Here is a 21,059-nt window from a genome sequence, read left to right as displayed (position 1 = left end):
ACAGCAATGTGGATGAACCTGGAGGACATTATGCTAACTGAAATAAGCCAAACACGTAAGGATAAATATTACATGATCTCATGTGTGGAATCTAAAAAAGATGAACTCATTGAAACATAGAGCAGAATGGTGGCTACCAAGGACTGTGGGGCTGGGGGAAATGAGAAGAGGTTGGTCCAAGGGTACAAACTTCCAGTTATACGATGAGTAAGTTCTGGAGACCTAACAGATAGCATGGTGACTATAGTTAATAATGTATTGTATACTTGAAATTTGCAAAGAGAGTAGATCTTAAGTGTTCTCACCACACACACACACAAAATGGTAACTATGTGAGGTGACAGATATCTTAATTAGTTTGACTGTGGTAATCTTTTCACAATGCGTAATAATATCGAAACATCATGTGGCACACCTAAATGTATACAATTTTTATTTGTCAATTATATTTCAATAAAGCTAGAGAAAAATCTGTTTTATTTCTGTAATAACAATGAACAATCAGAAATTGAAATTTGAGAAATCATACCAATTACAATACCATCAAAAAATATGAAATACTTAGCAATTAATCTGACAAGATATATAAGATAACAAGATACAAAATACAAGATACAAGATAACATCTGACAGTGAAAACTACAAAACGTTGCTGAGATAAGTTAAACATCTACAACAATTAGATAAACAAGAAGATAAAGCTGAAAGACTAACTATTTGATTTCAAGACTTATTGAAAAACTACAGTAATCAAGATGGTGTGGTACTGGGGTCAAGATAGATAAATTCATCAGTAGAATATAACTGAAAGTTCAGAAACAGACCCACATGAATATGGACAACTGGTATTTGACAAAGGTGCAAAGGCAATTCAAATGAAAACTATTGTTTTCAACAGCTCGTCCTGGAACAATGGTATATACATATGCATACCTCACACCATATACAAAAATGAATTCTAAATGGACCACAGACCTAAAATTAAAACCTAATTCTAAAAATTTCAGAAGAAAACAAAGAAGAATATTTGTAATCTTGCTTAGATACACCACCAAAAAAAAAAAATTGATAAATTAGACTTCATCAAATGTAAGAACTTCCCTTTGAAAGACAATTTTAAGAAAATGGAAAGAAAAGCCACAGACTAGGAGAAAATATTTGCAAATCACATATCTGTTAAGGACTCGTACCCAGAATAAATAAACAATTTTCAAAATTCGATAAGAAAATAAATAACTCATTTAAATAACAGACAGGAGGTCTTAACAGACACTACCAGTGAAGACATACCAATGGCAAAGGAACACATAAAAAGATGCTCAACATTATTACGTTATTAGTCATTAGGTTAATGCAAATTAAGATCACAATGCAGGGGACTTCCCTGGCAGCGCAGTGAATAAGACTCTGTGCTCCAAATGCAGGGGGCCTGGGTTCGATCCTTGGTCAGAGAACTAGATCCCACATGCATGCCACAACTAAGGAGCCCTGGAGCTGCAACTAAGGAGCCCACCTGCTGCAACTAAGACCTGCTGCCACCAAATAAATAAATACATATTTTAAAAAAATATCGCAATGCAATATCACTACATACCTATTAGAATATCTTAAATGGAAAAGACCATCCCCTCAACAATTACCGAAATGAAGGGCATGAGCACATTTGGGCTCTAGGCTGCTGTTTACCAAGAGCTTAACTGAAAAACTCCCAACGGCAACCTATCACAGTGCGTTTCTATTGAACTCTTACCAGCAGACGAGGAAAATCTTTTAAATGCAAACCTCTCCTAGACATTTATGGGATTTAGAAATGGTTAATTTACCTGTGGCTTTTGGGGAGATCATCATGGTCAGTCCCTCCTGTTCTCAACTTTCTTTTACAAGCCCCAAATTTAGTTGGAACAAGTGCACTTTGTGAAAATGCAAAAAATATAACAGTTGTATCTAATACCACCTATGAACATAATGTCATGTGCTCATTTAGACCGGCAAAAACGGACCTCCGACGAGAAATTAAATTAAATGTCTGCTGGGCTTAAATATCACACACAAAGTCAGCTTAAACATTAACAAGGGACAATATCTCTACCAAAGATATACGGCACAAAGTCAAAGTGACTTTGATAACTACTGCTTTCTTATTTGCTCAATGAGAAACTTTGTTCTCTAAAATCAGACTATGAGACACTTTGTTCTTTGAAAATGTATCAGTAAGAATGAAATGCCCCTCTCTTGGCTGGTCTCTTTGATATAGAGAACCAGCCTCACATCTCACACCTGGAACAGGGGTTTCTGGATACATCATTTAGTATCTATCTTAATTTGTAGTTCCCAAGTTACCAAGACCTTTGCAGTCCAGACCTAATGTTGAACTCTTTACACGCGGCCCTATAATTGCTTTTGACCCTATCAGAACAGTTTCACTGACATTTCACCTACCTAAACCCTTCCTTAAAATCTCATAACTCCATTCCTTTGTCTCCTGAGGTTATTCCGCTGTATGGCCTCGCTCACTGCAGGCCAGGGTCAGAATCATAAAGGTGATTCTGTGGGAATACAGGTTCGTCGGACAACAGGTGATCTTAGGCTGATGGGGAAAGGAGGAAAAGCTTTACATGTCCTCAGATAATACCTGTTTTCACACATTTTATCTATTCACAATTGTTTGCGTGTTTTTTTTTTTTTTTTTTTTTGGTACGCGGGCCTCTCACTGTTGTGGCCTCTCCCATTGCGGAGCACAGGCTCCGGACGCGCAGGCTCAGCAGCCATGGCTCACGGGCCCAGCCGCTCCGTGGCATGTGGGATCTTCCCGGACCGGGGCACGAACCCGTGTCCCCTGCATCGGCAGGCGGACTCTCCACCACTGCGCCACCAGGGAAGCCCCTGTTTGCGTGTTTTTTAAAGAAAACGGTTAGTCACTATTTCACTAGAAAGCATTTTAACACCATTGATCTAGTATCTAAACCACAATTTTGTTCTAAAACAGAAAACAGAGAGAGAAGTTGGGAGAGAAAGGTCACCTACTGATTCCACTTGAGCAGCAGAAGGTTCTCGAGGAGCGCATGCGCAGTAGCTCAGTCTTCCCGCGCCCCTCCGCGCGCGGAGCGATCTCGGCGCGGCCGGAACTACAGTTCCCAGCAGCCCGCGCGGCGGGCGAGTGTGTCCGGGACTCTAAGAGTGAAGCCAGGCCGTACGGGCCTACTGGGCTGCTGCTCACGGGAAGCGGTTTGCAGCCCTTTCTGCCGCCAGTGGCGGCGGCGGCGGGGAGATGGAAGACCCAGGGTCGGAGGTGAGTAGCGGGCTGGGCCCGGCCTTGTGCAGAGCCCGGGGGGTGCTGGGCCGGACTTGGGGTCCGGGGGGCTTAGGGGCCCTGGGGCCTAGGAGGCCTGGGGGGCCTAGGAGGCCTGGGGGTCTGGGGGCCTGGGCCTGGGGGGTTTGGGATCTGGGGCCTGGCGGACTAGGGGCCTGGGGGTCTGGAGGCCTAGAGTTTGGGGCCTAGCGTCTGGGGCCTGGGAACCTAGTGGGCCTGGGGGAGAGGGCCCCGCAGCAACAAGGGCCGCCCGGCTCGGGGACCAATGCTCGGCGCGGGCGCGGCGTGGGTTCCGAGGCCGACTGCCTCTTGGGGGAGCGTGCTCCCTGCTCCTGGGAGAAGGGGTGCGGAGGGGCCCCTGCGGTCCACGGGCGCGAGCTCGGGCTCGCGGAGGCTGGGGCTCCGTTAGGTCTCCGCGAGAGCTTTCCTTCTTCGTTCCCTTCGGAAAAATCTCCTTCTGTAAGTGCGGGGTTGTCTAGATAACCGTGTTTTGGCTTATTTTTATAGATAATAGAATGTGTCCCTCCAGCTGGGCCTGAGGCGTCCGAGTCAACACCCGAGGAAGATGAAGATGACATTCAGTTCGTTAGGGTAAGTAGTGGCGATATTCGGGTTTTTCCGAGTCAGAGACTATGCGTGATAAGCCGTGATGTGAGTACCCCTCACCTGTTCGTTCATCATGCAGCAAACGTGTGTGAATGTCTGATAGGGACTGTACACTGTGGAGCAGGGCATAGGAGTAGGGAGTTTGCCCGAAGAGGTGTCTGAGCAGCCCCACTAGGCATCACAAAGCCTGTGGCCTGCGGTGCGTGTTGTACCCTGAATCTCGCCTCTTCCCCTGCACTTAGAGCCGTTCATGTACGCAGGGTTGTGGTCTCCTAAGACTGTTTTGAAATGAGACAAGAGTAACTTCTAAAAGATAGCACACAGGTTAGGGAGAAGGGGCGGCTAGTGATGAGGAATGAGGTAGAAAACCAGAAGGGCTGCAGGAACTCACCTTCTGAGCCTGTGTGTCTCCATAACGTGAAGGTGGGTGGCTTGAAGACTTCACTAAGCTCCGAGCTCATCCCGTTACAGCACAGTCCAGCAGGCGAGGTTCACAGTGAAGGGCCCGTATCACCAGGAGCATCCTGTATCTTTCTGTTTTTATTCCCTTCGGACAGTAGTTTTCAAGCATGAGTAAGTAGAAGTGTGTGGATTCCTGGACCTCACTCCAGACCTATGGAATCAGAAATGGGAGGTGGGGCCCAGGAATCTTCATGTTGGTGCAAATGCAGGGGTGAATGAAGCTGTGAACACACTTTGTAAAACACTGGTTGCAAAAACTGAAGGGGGTGCTATGATACACTTGAGGATAATTTCCACCCCACACTGTTAAAGTTTTATAAAGGCTCTGCTTAAAGTAGTATCTTAGTTAGCTAGAGAATATTTCTACTGTGAACGACTCTTTTTGAATATTGTAGTTAGTTGAGGTTTGCTGTTAAAGGTGTATAATCTTTTTTAAAGGTTTGCCTGTTTAATGTTTGTGTGTTTCTTAGTTGCTGTAGGTTTAAGGCAACCATGTAATTGACTTGTTTTTATTTTTATATTAATTTTTTTCAGTTTTTTTTGACATCTTTATTGGAGTATAATTGCTTTACAATGGTGTGTTAGTTTCTGCTTTATTACAAAGTGAATCAGCTATACATACACATGTATCCCCATATCTCCTCCCTCTTGCAAATGACTTGTTTTTAAATGAAACAAAATTCCCTCCCTAAAGGTTGTGGTAACATTGTTTTTATGTTCTAGTAGGGTTATATAGAAATTCTTTAAAAGATCAAGATCATTTCCTTGACATTCTTCCCCACAATAGTGCATGTGGTACTTTTTTCTTGACACTTGGAACTTTTATAAATTTGGGGATACCAAGAAGGATTGTATGCTCACTTTGCCTCCCAATGTGGTGAGGAGTAAGCGATGTAGCTGTGGAAATTGAAGAGCCATGATGTCTGTTTTTGTACTGAAAAACATTTGGAAAGAGGATTGCAGGTGTCATTAGGAAAAATAATTTAGGTTCTTCCTGACCGTGGTATAAAGACAATGAATAGGATATGATGACCTTGATGGTGTTTTGTGCAGCTCTAGCTAGGCGTGACACAAGTGTTTATGATTTGTGTGCCTTATTTTGAGAAACACAGTAGGATTCTACAAAATTAAGGTTGGAGAAATAAATAGGTGTAATTTTGTGTCATACTCTCAGGATTAAATGCATAATCATGTTGTAAATTCTGACTGAGTTAATAGTAATATATCAGCTTGTGTTCAGGTGAGGTTTAGAAATCTTAATTTAAATTTTATTTTAAATATAGAGATTTTTTTTGTATCTTCGCATCCAGAGTAGTGTACATCCAGCTTGATAGAACCTCTTAGAAATAGCCTTGTTTACAATTAGAGGATTGAAGATTTGACAGCTCAATAAGAAATGAATTATATGCACTGAGTGGAATTGCAGTACGAGAAGAATCTAGTAAAAATATTCCTGTTGCATTTAAATGGTGCCACATAAAAAGGATCATTTAATTCTACTTTAAACTACATTCAGATCAGAATTTACTTTCCTCTCACCCCATCCTATGCTGGGTTCCATCAGGATGTGTTTATTACTATGTTTTTATAGTATCATCCAAAGAAGATGAAATGCTACTGGGTACAATGCTCTGCTTGAGGGTTCTCAGATACAAAACAATTTTTGTGTTCTTTTTATATTTTTTATCAAGAAGTATGTTACTGGGCTTCCCTGGTGGCGCAGTGGTTGGGCTTCCGCCTGCCGATGCAGGGGAGACGGGTTCGTGCCCCGGTCTGGGAGGATCCCACGTGCCGCGGAGTGGCTGGGCCCGTGAGCCATGGCCGCTGAGCCTGCGTGTCCGGAGCCTGTGCTCCGCGGTGGGGGAGGCCACAACAGTGAGAGGCCCGCATACCGGCGGGGGGAAAAAAAAAAAAAAGAAGTATGTTACTACTTGACGTATTCTGGTTTGGATTTCTTAGTTTTTTTGTATAAATCTTATTTTCCAGCCTCAGTCTGCATTGTGGCACAGCATCCTCTTTGTATGCTGCCCTATACATAAGCCCCAAACTAAACACAATATGCTAAAAAAAAGGAATGATGAAAATTGGGGAGTACAGAAAGAGCTCTTATCTTTGGTGTAAATTTTCCTGAAGTGCAGTGTACATACAGAAGAGGGCACTTGCTCATTATTATCCTTGCCCTCACTCTACTTTAGTATTAAATTACCATTTGTCTGCATTGGTTTTCTTCCTTTTTTTTTTTTTTTTTTTTTTTATTTTGTGGTACGCGGACCTCTCACTGTTGTGGCCTCTCCCGTTGCGGAGCACAGGCTCCGGACGCGTAGGCTCAGTGGCCATGGCTCACGGACCCAGCCGCTCCGCGGCATGTGGGATCTTCCTGGACCAGGGCACGAACCCACGTCCCCTGCATCGGCAGGTGGACTCTCAACCACTGCGCCACCAGGGAAGCCCTGGTTTTCTTCTTAACTGATCATCCCACATTTCATACTCTCCTAATTTTCTTCTTTTTTTTTTTTTAAATAATTAGCAGTTCAAGTTTATTTTTTATTTTTTAAAATATTTATTTATTTGGCTGTGCTGGCTCTTAGTTGCGGCATGCGGGATCTTCTTTGCAACATGTGGGATCTTCGTTGTGGCCTGCAGGATCTTTTTTTAGTTGTGGCACACAGGATCTTCAGTTGAGGCACATGGGATCTTTAGTTATGGCATGTGGGATCTAGTTCCCTGACCAGGGATTGAACCTGGGCCCCCTGCATTGGGAGCATGGAGTCTTAGGGAAGTCCTGTCTCCTAATCTTCTTGAAGCACAGCTTTAATGTGGTTCCCGTCTCAACACTACTAGTTGATTCCTTTGCCTGTAAAATAAAATCTGGGTTTTCAACTGGGGTATTTAAGGCCTGGTGTATGTTGAAGGTAGTATGTATGTAAAGAAAAGATTGAAGAGATTTGATATTTGGTTGCATAAGGATATGGAGGATGAAGCAGAGATATCAAAGAACTCCATGCTTTTGAGCTTAGATGTGTAAAAGATTATTGATAACCATCCCAGTTAAAAAATACTGTACCATGATATCTGTGTCTTTTTAACATTATCCCTGGTCTACTTCCCGTTTCTAAAGGAGTACATGGCTTTTTTCCTCTATATAGATTTAGGCTCTTTTTGGGTTTTGTCATCATTGCATATTGGTGTTCTCTGAATCTTTACCTCTGCTGGTTCTGTTTCTGATTATTTTGCACCACTGGTCAGGCCACCTCTTCACAGGAATTCTTGCTAATTCCAACCAAAAAACCCCTAGTGATTGTAAAGGCACATTTGGTTTGAATGATTGTTAATGACTTGTAAATTTGCTGACTTCCTTTTTAGGAGGGACCATCAAGACCTGTTCTTGAATACATTGATCTGGTCTGTGGTGATGATAAAGAGCGTAGTACCTATCATAGTGATGTAAGTATATTATATTTGTGTTCCTTCAGTTGTGTCATTAAGTGCAGTATGTGCTGGAGGTGGCTTGAACTGGCTTGCAAGAATTGTTTGTTAAATTTGAGCTGATTGTTAAACATAGGCATTATTAAAAATTCAAGTATAACTCAGCCATAAGAAAGAATGAAATAATCCATTTGCAGCAACATGGATAGACCTAGAGATTATCATACTAAGTGAAGTAAGTCAGAAGGAGAAAGACAAACACCATATGATACTACTTATATATGGAATCTAAAGTATGATACAAATTAACTTATTTACAAAACAGAAACAGACTCACAGACATAGAAAACAAATTTATGGTTACCGAAGGGGAAAGATAGGGGAGGGATAAATTAGGAGTTAGGAATTTGCAGATACAAACTACTGTATATAAAGTGGATAGACAACAGGGTCCTACTGTATTTTGTAATAACCTATAATGGAAAAAGAAAGTGAAAAAAGAATATATATAACTGAATCACTTTGCTGTACTCCAGAAACTAACATAACGTTGTAAATCAACTATACATCAGTTTAAAAATTTAAGTATATAAAAATTTAAAAGTAAATAGATTATCATGTTTAAGGTAATAGATGCTCAAAACTCTTCATACCCTAATGTCTACACACTTGAGGTTATTTACATCTGTTGTACTGTGTGGTAGAAATATGGTATAACAATGTGCTCCTGAAGGAAGATGGAAGTGTTTACAGCGAGGTAATTGGCAAACTATTGTACAGAGCAGGTCGTGATTTATTATTTGTTCATTGTCTAAACTGAAGGAAGTGATGGATGAAATGTTAACATAGATTAAGCCTAAAAACATAGGTCTCTATCTACTAGACTCTATGCTATACAAAAAATTGAGGAAATCTTGCAGTATTTGAAAACTCTTCATTGATTCAACAAAGATGTTGATGTTATCATTGATGAATGAGTGGAGTTCTGATATACATCTTTTTTTACATTCTTAATAATGTAAATGAAAGTATCAACCACTCTTCACACTAGAACCATACTTGTAAATCATATGAGCAACTTTTCTGTTGAATTGGGTGATCATCAAAAGTTCAGTCAGATTTTGTGACATTATTATTGGCTATAGAATTCAAAAAACTGATAGTGCATTTTTCAAGAAATAGCAAGTCATATTGAAGTTATAGGTATAAACTGAAAATCAAGGTAAGTATTCTAGTTTAAAAAATTTATTTCTAAAATTATATAAAGAAATCATTAACAGAAGTTTTTACATTAACTCTAAAAGTGTTATCATGACTTTTACTTACATATGTAAAATTATTTTTCAGATTTTGTTCCCTAAAATTCCAAAACGACAGGGTGATTTTTTGCATTTTTTAAATGCGAAGAAAGTGAAAATAGGCACAGAAAGTAATAATAGGAACAAAAACTATTGTGGATTGTCTAAGTCTAAGGAATCAAATTTCAAATCTGTTGAACAACCAATCATTGAAGAAAAGCCATCATGTTCACCAAAGGAAGAAATGGATAATCTTGTGCTTCCAGATTGTTGGAATGAAAAACAAGCATTTATGTTTATAGAACAGTACAAATGGCTTGAAATAAAAGAAGGTAAATTAGGATGTAAGGATTGCTCAACAGTTCGGCGTTTGGGGTTGAAAGCAGAAAAGCATGTCCATGTGTCCAAGGAGTGGATTGCATATTTAGTAACCCCTAATGGCAGTAATAAAAGTACTAGACAAGCTTCTCTGCGAAAAAAAATTAGGGAACATGATGTTTCTAAAGCCCATGGTAAAATTCAGGATTTGTTAAAGGAATCAGTTAATGACTCAGTTTCTAATTTAGTGCATAAACAAAGTAATAAAAATATTGATGCTACTGTGAAAGTTTTCAATACTGTTTATAGTTTAATAAAACATAATAGACCTTTATCTGATATTGAAGGGGCAATAGAATTACAAGAGAAAAATGGAGAGGTCAGTTGTTTAAATACACGATACAGTGCAACAAGACTAGCAGAGCATATTGCAAAAAAAATGAAGATGACAATATTTAAGAATATTATAGAAGAAAATGCCAAAATCTGTGTTGTAGTTGATGAGGCATCCACAGTTTCAAAGAAAAGGACCCTCGTGATTTATCTCCAGTGCACAGTTCAGTCGGTTCTTGCACCCATTATGTTATTTGTTGCTTTAAAAGAACTGGTGTCAACCACAGCAGAGTGTATTTTCAATACATTATTGAGTACTTTAAATGATTGTGGTGTCACTAATGAATATTTGAAAGCAAATTTAATTGCATTTTGTTCTGATGGTGCTAATACAGTGCTGGGAAGAAAGTCTGGAGTAGCTACAAAGTTGTTAGAAAATTTTCCTGAAATCAATATTTGGAACTGTTTAAACCGTCGATTGCACTTGTCCCTTGATGATTCAATATCTGAAATAAAACAGGTGAATCATTTAAAAATATTTCTCGATAAAATTTATTCTACTTATGATCAATCTAATAAAAATCAAAACAAGCTTTTAGAAAATGTAGCTAAAGATCTTGAAATTGAAATTGTTAAAATTGGCCGGATACTGGGACCAAAATGGGCAGCATGTAGTTTTCAAGCTGCTACTGCTGTATGGCGTGCATATCCTGTATTATATATGCATTTTTCTCATTCTCATTCTGGTTTGGCCAAGAGATTAGCTAACATTAATTTCTTGCAAGACCTTGCTTTAATGATTGACATTCTTGAAGAATTTTCACTACTTTCAACTGCGTTACAGTCAAGCTCAACTAACATTCAGAAAGCACAAAAATTGATCAAACACACCCTAAAAGCCTTGGAAAATTTAAAAATTGGTGCTGGAAAGCATGAATCTCAAATTGAAGGTTTGATTAAGTCAGATAAGTTTAAAGATATTCCATTTAATAAAAATAATAAATTTAATGCCCTTCCTAGGAACATGTTACTAGAAAATCTAATTCAACACATGAACTTACGTCTTTTATCTGACAGGAACCATGATGAAAGTATTTTTAATTATTTTGATTTGCTAGAACCTTTTACATGGCCTTATGAAGAAATAACTTCACCATGGATAACTGGTGAAAAAAAATTATTTCATTTGTGTGAAATTTTAAAATTCGAAATTGATTTGAATGATTTTCGGGAATTTGTAAATAATAATGTAAAGTCAAACAATGTTTCAATTCCTACAACCGTACAAAAAGCTAAAAAGATAGTTAGCACCATTGCCGTCAATAGTGCTGAAGCTGAAAGAGGTTTCAATTTAATGCACATAATTTGTACAAGGGTGAGAAATAGTTTAACAGTAGGTCATATATCAGATTTAATGACTATAAGTTTGTTGGGAAAAGAGCTGATTGGGATGCAACTCCCTTTGTAAAATCCTGGTCAAATTGCAATCACAGGTTAGCTACAGATACAAGAGTTCGGCAAAAGTCAACAAAAGCCTGTGAGAATCAGTTGGCTATATGGACCGTACAGTAAAGAGTATTGTGTGGGAATTCCCTGGTTAGGTCTTGGTACTTTCACTGCCGTGGCCTGGGTTCAATCCCTGGTCAAGGAACTAAGATCCTGCAAGCCGCATGGCGTGGACAAAGAGAAAAAAGTATGTATATGATTTTATCATTTGTAAATTGTATGCTTCACATCTTTTATATACATACATTTTTATTTCAAAAGCCAGTTGTTAAACTTTATTCAGCACGTTGCTGTTTAAAAGGCATTCTCCAAAGAGATAAAGTTGATTGTTTTTAGGAGCAATGGGTTTTTAGAGGTTGGTCCATGTCTGCTAGAGTGGGCCAAATACATATTTCAGGGGATCCTATACAGAACATCCAACAATTCCATTTTTGCTTTGTTTTATTTTTTTGTGAGGATATGAAAGAGTAATATAACCCAGATGACTTCTAAGCCCTGGAAGTTATATCAAATAAAAGAGAAATGGAATAAAAACTACAAGCCTTGTGACTTTTATCTTTCTCATTTCTATATCTGCACTATCTAATATGGTAACCACTAGCAACATGTGGCTATTAAGCATTTGAAATGAGTTCAGTAGGACTAAGAAAGTAGATTTTAAAATTAATTTTAATTAAACATAAAAACTAAAGCAGTGTGAAATATTTTTGTTGAACTCAACTTATTTGTTTTTTTCAAAATACATTTAACTTTGTTATCTTGCTTAAGGTGTGATTGTTGGAATGTGCTTGTCAGACTCCATGTGCTATGTCTGGTATTACATATAAACATCACTGATTGAGTTGGTGTTGGATTCAGTGTAAATTATTTTTTCCTATGAATCAATGTAACGTAGTGTATTTATCTGAATATTTTACGCTGACAACAGGAATTACAGTGATTACTTCTGTAAATCATAATTGGTAATTGATATACTTGTTTTACTTATTATTTTTCTAGTTTAGACATGAATATGAACGAACTTTAAATTTTAAAATGAAGGCATACTGAAAAAGCAACAAGTAGAACTGCAGAAGCTAGTCCTACAACTGGGACAGTAAACAGAAAGACTGGAAGAAGGTATGTTGCAGATTTCACAGTGAATGACGATTGCAGTTTGTTGTGGCAGAGAAAAACAAGCTATAATTTAACAAAAAATAAGACAGTAAGGTAACAATATTGAGACAGTTCCAGCAAATGCATAATGAATGAGTGAATGAAGTTACCTTTCAAAAGTCAAAAAAGAATTGAAATTTAGTCGCCTGAAATCACAATGAAATGTCCAACAGAATTTTTTTGAACAATTTTTAAAAGGATTGAGTTTGTTAAGTTTGGCCAGATATAAAACAGCTTGGATTCTTGCATGAAAAAGAACTAGTTTTAGATAGATGGATAGTAAAGTTCATTATTTTAGTTATAGAAATTGTTAGAAATTTATGAGTTAAAGCCTAAAAATGTCTTATAAAAAAGTACAGAGTCTTCAGTAGTCACCAAATGTTGCCTGTAGAATACAGGAATTTTTAACAATATTAAAGATTAATGGATTCAAAATCTGAAAAATTACAGGTACTTTTCTTTAGCTTTAGATGAGTTATGTAATAGCAAATGTGCTGTCCAAGTAATACTTGGAGTGCATTTTGTCTCATAGGACTTAAAAATTTACAAAGAAATAATTTCAATTCATGGCCTATATAGCTATATTTTAATCTTTAAATTATCAAGAGTTTCATCTAGATGAGAAAAAATTACTTCTTGTCACAATAAATGGCATTCCAGCTAGGTTAGGTCAAAAGTCAGATTTCATTGGACTTTTTAAATGAGCTTGGTGTTTCCCCTATTTCTTCATTCCACTGTATGATACAGTTTGAGAGTACCTGTGCTCAGTTTTCCGAAATGGTCTCTATGATAGTGTCATGGGTACAGTTGTTAGGTGTTAAGTGCTATGAGTCAACATCAGCTTCCAGGATTGCTGAACGAATTAAAAGACAATGAATTTAGTGATTTGTGTACTCTGCCACTTGGTTGAATTGTGGAAAAGTTTTACAAAACTTACTGTACTGTTAACACCAGTTCAAGATGTTCTTGCAACAACAGAAATGCTAGTCAAATATTTAATTAATAATCAAAGAGAAAATTGGGCCATTTGTTTTCTGCTCAGTATTACACAGAATATGAATGATCTAAATTTGAAGCTCCAAGTAAGGGAAAAAGCCTACTTGTGCTACCTAGACAAGTACTAGAATTTATTTATTTATTAAAGAAAAAAAATTTAAATATTTATTTATTTATTTATTTATCTTTGGCTACATTGGATCTACATTGCTGCGCGCGGGCTTTCTCTAGTTGCGGTGAGCGGCAACTACTCTTTGTTGCGGTGCGCGGGCTTCTCAGTGCAGTGGCTTCTCTTATTGGGGAGCACGGGCTCGAGGCATGTGGGCTTTGTTGCTCTGCGGCACGTGGGATCTTCCCGGACCAGGGCTCCAACCCGTATTCCCTGCATTGGCAGACGGATTCTTAACAACTGCGCCACTAGGGAAGCCTCTAGAATTTATTTTGAAAATGAAACTTTAAAAAATAAAAGAATAACTTTACACATTTTTCTAATATGAATTGGTATGCATAAGATTTTAACTGTTTTTGACAGGTAAATTTACTACAAAAACTACAAGAAAAATTTGAAAAATGTTACTTACTGATAAGTTTAGAGTTGCTTTTCAATTTACCCAGTAACTCTGAGTTCAGTGTTAGCAATACTGAGCTGACACAAGATTTATTGAATTTACTTAACTTGGACAAATGTAGTTTTCAAACTGATGTGCTTTTGCTCTGAAGGCAAATCAATTTTTTTAAAATGGATGAGCAGGATTTTTCTGGTGTGGATTTAAAAAGTAAAGGAAAAATTTTCTTTCAGGTACTGGCAAACTTAAATGTGTTTGGAACAGTATGGGTATGTGAATCTACTTTTTTCAACTGTAAGTTTTATGAAATTTATGTATAGATCAAGTATTTGTGAGGAAAAAGGCATTCAGATAAATTGAGATGAGCTTTAAGTATAAAATACACATCAGATTTTAAAGACTTAGTATGTAAATCATCCCCATTAATAACTTTATATTGATAACATGTTGAAATAATATTTTGGAAAAACTGAGTTAAATAAAATATTAAAATTAAATCCATCTATTTATTTTAACTTTAGAATTACATATGTAATTAGAAGTACATTATAATTCTTCTGGACAGTACTCTGTATCTGACGGTACTCTCAAATCTGGGTTTCTCTAATCCAGACCTCACTCTTGACTTCAAGATCCATAGTCAGCTTGCCTTATCATTTTCACGTGTTGTCCCATAGGTATCCAAGCTGAATATGTCCAAAGCTGAACTTATGCCTCACCATATGTGTTTTGGAGAATGGCATGACTATCCACCTAGTTTCTCAAACTCGAAACTTAGAAGATATTTGAAACCTTTTCTTTATCTTGCCTTTTCTCTCTCACCTTTTAAATATCTCTGAATCTATATTTTCCTCGTTATCATCACTGCCCTTGTTTCTCTTGCTTAGAGTACAATAATAACTGCGTCACAACTCTCACTACCTTCATTCTTGTCCCTTCCTAATACATCCTCCACAGTAACTCAGAAATGGCCATTCTGAAATACACATTTATTCTTATAACTTTTATTGGTCAAGAAGACATTCAGACTCATAACAGAAAACCCAACTTAAATCACTTGAATGGACTTATCATTTTGAATAACAAGAAATCTGGAGATGGCTGCAGGCTTTGCTTGAGTAGCTCAGTGGTATCATTGCTGTGTTACCTGGGATGCTTTTGGCCTTTCCCTTAGGGTTATAGCATGACTGGCACAGTTTTACACATGCTGGATTTAAGGCAAGAAGGCAAGAGGTGGAACAAGCCCTGGGTATCAAAAAATCAAAAGGTTTGCCAGAAGCCTTTTCTAGTAGATTTGCATTTCACTGGCAAGAACTGTGTCAATGTGGCCATCCCTCATTGCAGTAGAGGCTTGGAATGTGAATTTTTACCTTTCCTAGCTTCTGTAATAAAGGTAAGCAAGGGGGGCAAGGGGAGTGGATGGTAGTTTAGCCAGTCTGTGAGGTTTACCATTTTTCTCCCCTGCTGAAAATCCTTCACTAGTTCCACACTTTCTTCAAGATAGTAAAGTTCAACCTTTCTGGTTTCCTTATAATAAGAGTTCAATTTTTTTGTCTTTTTCCCCTACTAGGTAGTGAGTTTCTTGAAAAGAGTCTATAACCCTGGTTATTAGCAATGTCTAGCACATAGTAGAAGCTCAGTGAATGCTTGCATAGTATTGGACATTTCCTACATATCAGTTCATTTTTATGAATCGTTTACATCTCCAAATATTCCTATTTCCCAGTGAACTTCTAAGGGAAATAAGATACTCTTCTGTTTTAAATTTCAGGTATATAGTTATGCCTTATATAACCTTTCATGTTTACTTTGAAGAGAAATTGAGGTACTCTTAAAAATGAGTTGAAAATATTTACTGGTTTTTTAATATTATAGAGATGTTCAGGGTTTGGACAGAATTTTCAACAAGATTTTTATATTTAGCATTTTTTTAAAATTGTAGTTGATAGTGTGAAAAACAAAAACATCTTATAACCAACTTACCTTATAATCAGTACTGCTACCTGGTTTTACTGCTTAAGTTTGTGTTTTAATTTACAAGCATGTTGGTGCCAAGTGATATTTCTTTACTTGTCATGAGTTAATGAGGAAGGTGAGGAACAGTCGTAATATAAAATTTATATTCATCCACATTAGAGGAAAATGGTGCACTTTGGTAATCCTCAGGTTTTGAGAAGTGGTGCAGATTTGACCAAAAAGCATGAGAAATGGTTAAATAGGCAAATATAAAATACCATTTTTTCTTGTTAATTTCTTTAAAAGAAAGCAAAAGTTGTAACATTATTTTGTCATTTGTACTAGACACATGGCAATTAGAGCAGGGGTCCCCAACCCCTGGGCCATGGACTGATACTGGTCCATAGCCTGTTAGGAACTGGGCCGCAGAGCAGGACATGAGCGGCGGGTGAGCGAGCAAAGCTTCATTTGCCACTCCCCATCGCTTGCATTACCGCCTGAACCACCCGCCCCCACACACACAACACCCCCCCCGCCCCCTGCCGTGGAAAAATTGTTTTCCACAAAACCGGTTCCTGGTGCCGGAAAGGTTGGGGACTGCTGAACTAGAGCATAAAATAGTAGGGGTTAGGTATAGTGAAGTATATGGTTGCAAAGTTTCTATATATTACATGAAGTGGCACAGTATTAACTACATAGAAAGAAAAGATTGTATAACTAAAAAATATAAATAAAATGGAAGTTTAAAAAATGTTTAAATATTTTTTAAAAGGCAGGAAAAGGTACAGAAGAACAAAACAGTGAGTACAAACAAAACTTACAATTATGTTTAAATATAGCCATAGCAATAATTACATTAAATAATAATGGTCTGGGCTTCCCTGGTGGTGCAGTGGTTAGGAATCTGCCTGCCAATGCACGGGACACGGGTTTGAGCCCTGGTCTGGGAGGATCCCACATGCCGCAGAGCAACTAAGCCTGTGTGCCACAACTGCTGAGCTTGCGTTCTAGAGCCTGTGAGCCACAGCTGCTGAGCCCACGTGCCACAGCTACTGAGGCCCGCATGCCTAGAGCCTGTGCTCCGAAACACGAGAAGCCACTGCAATGGAAAGCCCTCACACCACAACGAAGAGTAGCCCCCGGTCGCCACAACTAGAGAAGGCCCACGTGTGGCAACGAAGACCCAACACAGCCAAAAATAAATAAATAAAATAAATTTATTAAAAAAGATAATAATAATGGTCTAAACACACCAGTTAATAAGGCAGAGATGAACCAAAATGAATAAATAGCAAGACCCAATAATGTCTGTCTAGAAGGAGGTAGATATAAAATCAAAAGTTGAGGGTAAATGGATGGGGAATGTACTTTGGGATTCCTCCTGCTATGTACTAGAAACCTTGAACATTGTTTATAAACATAAGAAGACTGAAAAGATGGAGAGAAGGCAGACCAGCTATGAATGTTAGAACTCACAGAATGATAGAATGGTGAGTTCCTTGAGTTTTCTGTTTGCCTCATATCCCAGGCTTGGAGCTGAAGAAGCTAGCAACCTGGAAATGCCAATGGATGCAGACAAGAAAGCCCTGCAAAAAGCCTGTCTTCTCTTCAAAAGATCAGGGAGGGGCAGGTTAGCAAGACAGAAAACATATTATTTTACACAATAACCTCTCTGCTTCAGCCAAATACCACAGAGAACACTGCAGCTTCACCTAAACCACCAAAGGCCAAGTGGGGAGCCTGGGCTTCCATCTTTGCCAGCTTATAATGAAGTACTGCTGACCTGAATCCTATCCCACTGGCTTGATGTCAGAGGAGGCCTAATGGAGAGGCATGACGTTTACCTTTGCTCAGCATTAAGGAGCCCTTTTCCCCAACTTCAGGTATTAACAGAAGCTAACTAGGGAGCTTGGACTTCTTTACTACCTGGTAGTAACCAGGCAACAAACAACATCCCTCTTTCTGCTCCTCAAGTGGTGTCAGCGGAAACCAACTGAAGCAGTAAGTTTATGATCTAGAGTCTCATAATATAATAACCAATATGTCTATGTCTGTTTCAATAAAAAGTCACATGTCATTCCTAGGACCAGGAATATCTTGAGTGAAAAAGACAATAGATACCAACACTGAGTTGCCATAGATGGTAGAATTACCTGACACAGATTGTAAAGCTTCAACAAGCAATTAAAACATGTTTTTGAAACAAATGAAAACATAGAATATCTCTGCACAAAAAAGAGGAAGTCTCAGCAAAGAAGTAGAAGATATAAAGAACCAAATGGAAATTTTAGTAATGAAAAATACAATAACCAAAATAAAAAACTTAGTGGATTGACTCGAGAGGAATGGATGGGACAGAGGAAGGAATCAGTGAAGTTGAAGGTAAACAATAGAAATTACACAATCTGAACAAGAGAGGATATAGACTGGGGAAAACAAGAATCCAGCCACAGGTACCTGTGGGACTGTAACAAAGAAGCTAATATTCATGTCGTCAGAGAACCAGAAGGAAAGGAGGAGGGCAGGGCTAGAAAAGTATTTGAAGATATATTGTCTGAAAACTTCCCCCATTAAGCAAAGACAAATCTCAATTCAAGAAGCTGAGTGAATTTAAGAAATCCACACCAGTATATATCAGAGTCAGACTTTGGAAGACTAAAGACAGAAGTCTTGACAGCACTGAGGAAGAAAGGCACCTTACATATAGAGAAAAATAATTTGAATGACAGAAGAGGCCAGAAAGAGGCACAAGATTTTTCAAATACTGACAGAACTGTCAACATAGATTATCTGGTGAAAATATCTTGCAGGAATGAAGGAGAAATCAAAACATTCTCAGATGAAGGAAAACTAAGGAAATTTGCCATCAACAGACCAATGCTAAAATGAACATTTAAGGGAAGTTCTGTAAACAAACCATTAAAGGAGGAATCTTGGAACATCAGGAAGGAAGAAAATATAGTAAGTAAAAAATAAGGGTAAGCATGAAGCAGTATTGTGTTGTTTGAAAGTGGACTTAGATTTGTTGTAAATATATGTTGCAAACACTAGAGAAACCACTAAAATTAAAAAAAAATTTTTTTAAGTATAATTGGTATGCTAAGAAAGAAGATAAAATAGGATCATATAAAATGCTCATTTAAAACCAGAGAAGGGAGAAAAGATTGGAAAACAAAAGCAAAAACAAAAAAAGGGGACTTCCTGGTGGTCCAGTGATAAAGAATCCGCCTTCCAGTGACAGGGACGTGGTTTTGATATCTGGTTGGGGAACTAAGATCCCTCGTGCTGTGGGGCAACTAAGCCCACATGTCACAACTACTGAGCTTGCCCGCCTCAACGAGAGAGCCCATGAGCCGCAGACTACAGAGCCCACGTGCTTTGGAGCCCGCACCACAACTAGAGAGAGAAAGCCTGCACACTTCAACTAGAGAGAAGCCCGTGTGCTGCAATGAAGACCCAATGCAGACAAAAAAATAAATGAAATAAATATTTTTTTAAAAAACCAAACAAACAAAAAAAGAAGAAAGAAAAAAGAACAAGGTAACACGTAGAAAAGTTACAAACGTAGTATATGTTAATCTGTCTATACCAATAGTCACTTTATTTTTTTATTTTTATTTTTGGCCACACCACACGGCTTGTGGGATCCTAGTTCCCCCACCAGGGATTGAACCTGGGCCCCCTGCAGTGGGAGTACAGGGTCCTAACCACTGGACCACCAGTGAATTCCCCCAATTGTCACTTTAAACGTGAATGGTCAAAATATACTAATTAAAAGAGATTGTCGTGTAGACTAAAAAAAAGTAAGAACCAACTGTGTGTTTTCTACAAGAAATATTTAGGTATAAATCTAACAAAATATGTGTAAGGGAATATATGTGTTAGGAAATATATACGTAAGGAAAAACTGTGTACAGAAATATATGAGGACAACTAAAATTCTGAAGAAAGAAATCCAAGAAGATCTAAGTAAGTAGAGAGAGATTCTGGGTTCATGGATAGCAAGACTCAATATTGTTAAGATATCAGTTCTTCCAATTTGATTTGTAGATTCAGTGTAATCCAGATGAGAATATTAGCAAGTTACTTTGTGGATATCAACAAACTGATTCTAAAGTTTATATGGCAAAGCAAAGACCCAGAATAGCCAACACCGTATTGAAGAAAAAAAGCAAAGTTGGAGGAGTGGCTACCCAGCTTCATGACTCACCAAAAAATGACAGTTTGGTAGTGACAGAGTGGACAAATAGATAATGGAACAGAACACAGGACCCAGAAATGGATCCATAAAACATACAATCAGCTGACCTTTGACAGGAGCAAAAGCAATTCAACGAAGAAAGGGTAGTCTTTTCAATAAATGGTGCTGAAACCACCAAACATCCACATGCACAAGAGTGCTGTGGTGCTTCCAGAGCATAGAGTACTACTCAGCAGTAAGGAGGAACAGACTTCTGTCATTTAAAACAACTTAATTATCCTGAGTGACAGAAGTCAATCTCAGAGGATTACGTAGTATGATTCCATTTGTATAGCATTCTTGAAATGACAAAATTCTTAAGATTAAGGAGTTAAGGAGGTTAAGGAGGTGGCGAGGAGGTCAGGGAAGTGAGTGTGACTATAAAAGGACGGTGGTAGGGATCTGTGGTGATGGAAATATTCTGTGTCTTGACTGTGTCACTCAGTATCCTGGTTGTGATATTGTACTATAGTTTTGCAAGATTCACCAAGGGAACACTGAGAAGAAGATACATGGTGTCTCTGGGTATTGAAATCCTTATAACTGCATGTGAATCTAAATTATCTCAAAAATAAATTGAATTAAGAAAAAACCCCTCATCTAGACATGCTTCATGAGTTAGTCAAATACAGCACTGCCCAGTAGTATACGGCTGCATTTTTTTCTCTTCTAGGCTGGTTAACTCAACAGAACCCTAAATGTAATTACACTTCTTTACCCCTAGATATTCTTTTTGGTGGGGGGGGGGGCAGGCTGTTTTCCTACAGTCATTATTAGGAAAGCAATATAAACCAAGAAAATCACCAAATTTCTCCAAATTTTAACGTGTCCAAGAGCCTAGCAACCCATGCCCCATGCCCTGTGATAGACTATGTCCTCCACCCAGT

General features: G+C 38.2%; 1 protein-coding gene across 1 annotated transcript; it reads left to right on the top strand.

Annotated features, from left to right (window-relative positions):
* The first annotated feature begins 3,184 nt into the window (after window positions 1–3,184).
* Window positions 3,185–12,218, top strand: LOC308623367 (E3 SUMO-protein ligase KIAA1586-like). The gene is made up of 4 exons (XM_081245647.1): window positions 3,185–3,289; window positions 3,818–3,901; window positions 7,742–7,822; window positions 9,152–12,218. Exons 1-4 carry the CDS (start codon window positions 3,269–3,271, stop codon window positions 11,219–11,221), a joined length of 2,256 nt encoding a protein of 751 aa, XP_081101773.1. The 5' UTR covers window positions 3,185–3,268; the 3' UTR covers window positions 11,222–12,218.
* Window positions 12,219–21,059: the final 8,841 nt, after the last annotated feature.

This window comes from Mesoplodon bidens (assembly GCF_964165515.1).
Source record: "Mesoplodon bidens genome assembly, chromosome: 10".
Lineage (NCBI taxonomy): Eukaryota > Metazoa > Chordata > Mammalia > Artiodactyla > Ziphiidae > Mesoplodon > Mesoplodon bidens.
This window is presented reverse-complemented; position numbering and strand designations above follow the sequence as displayed.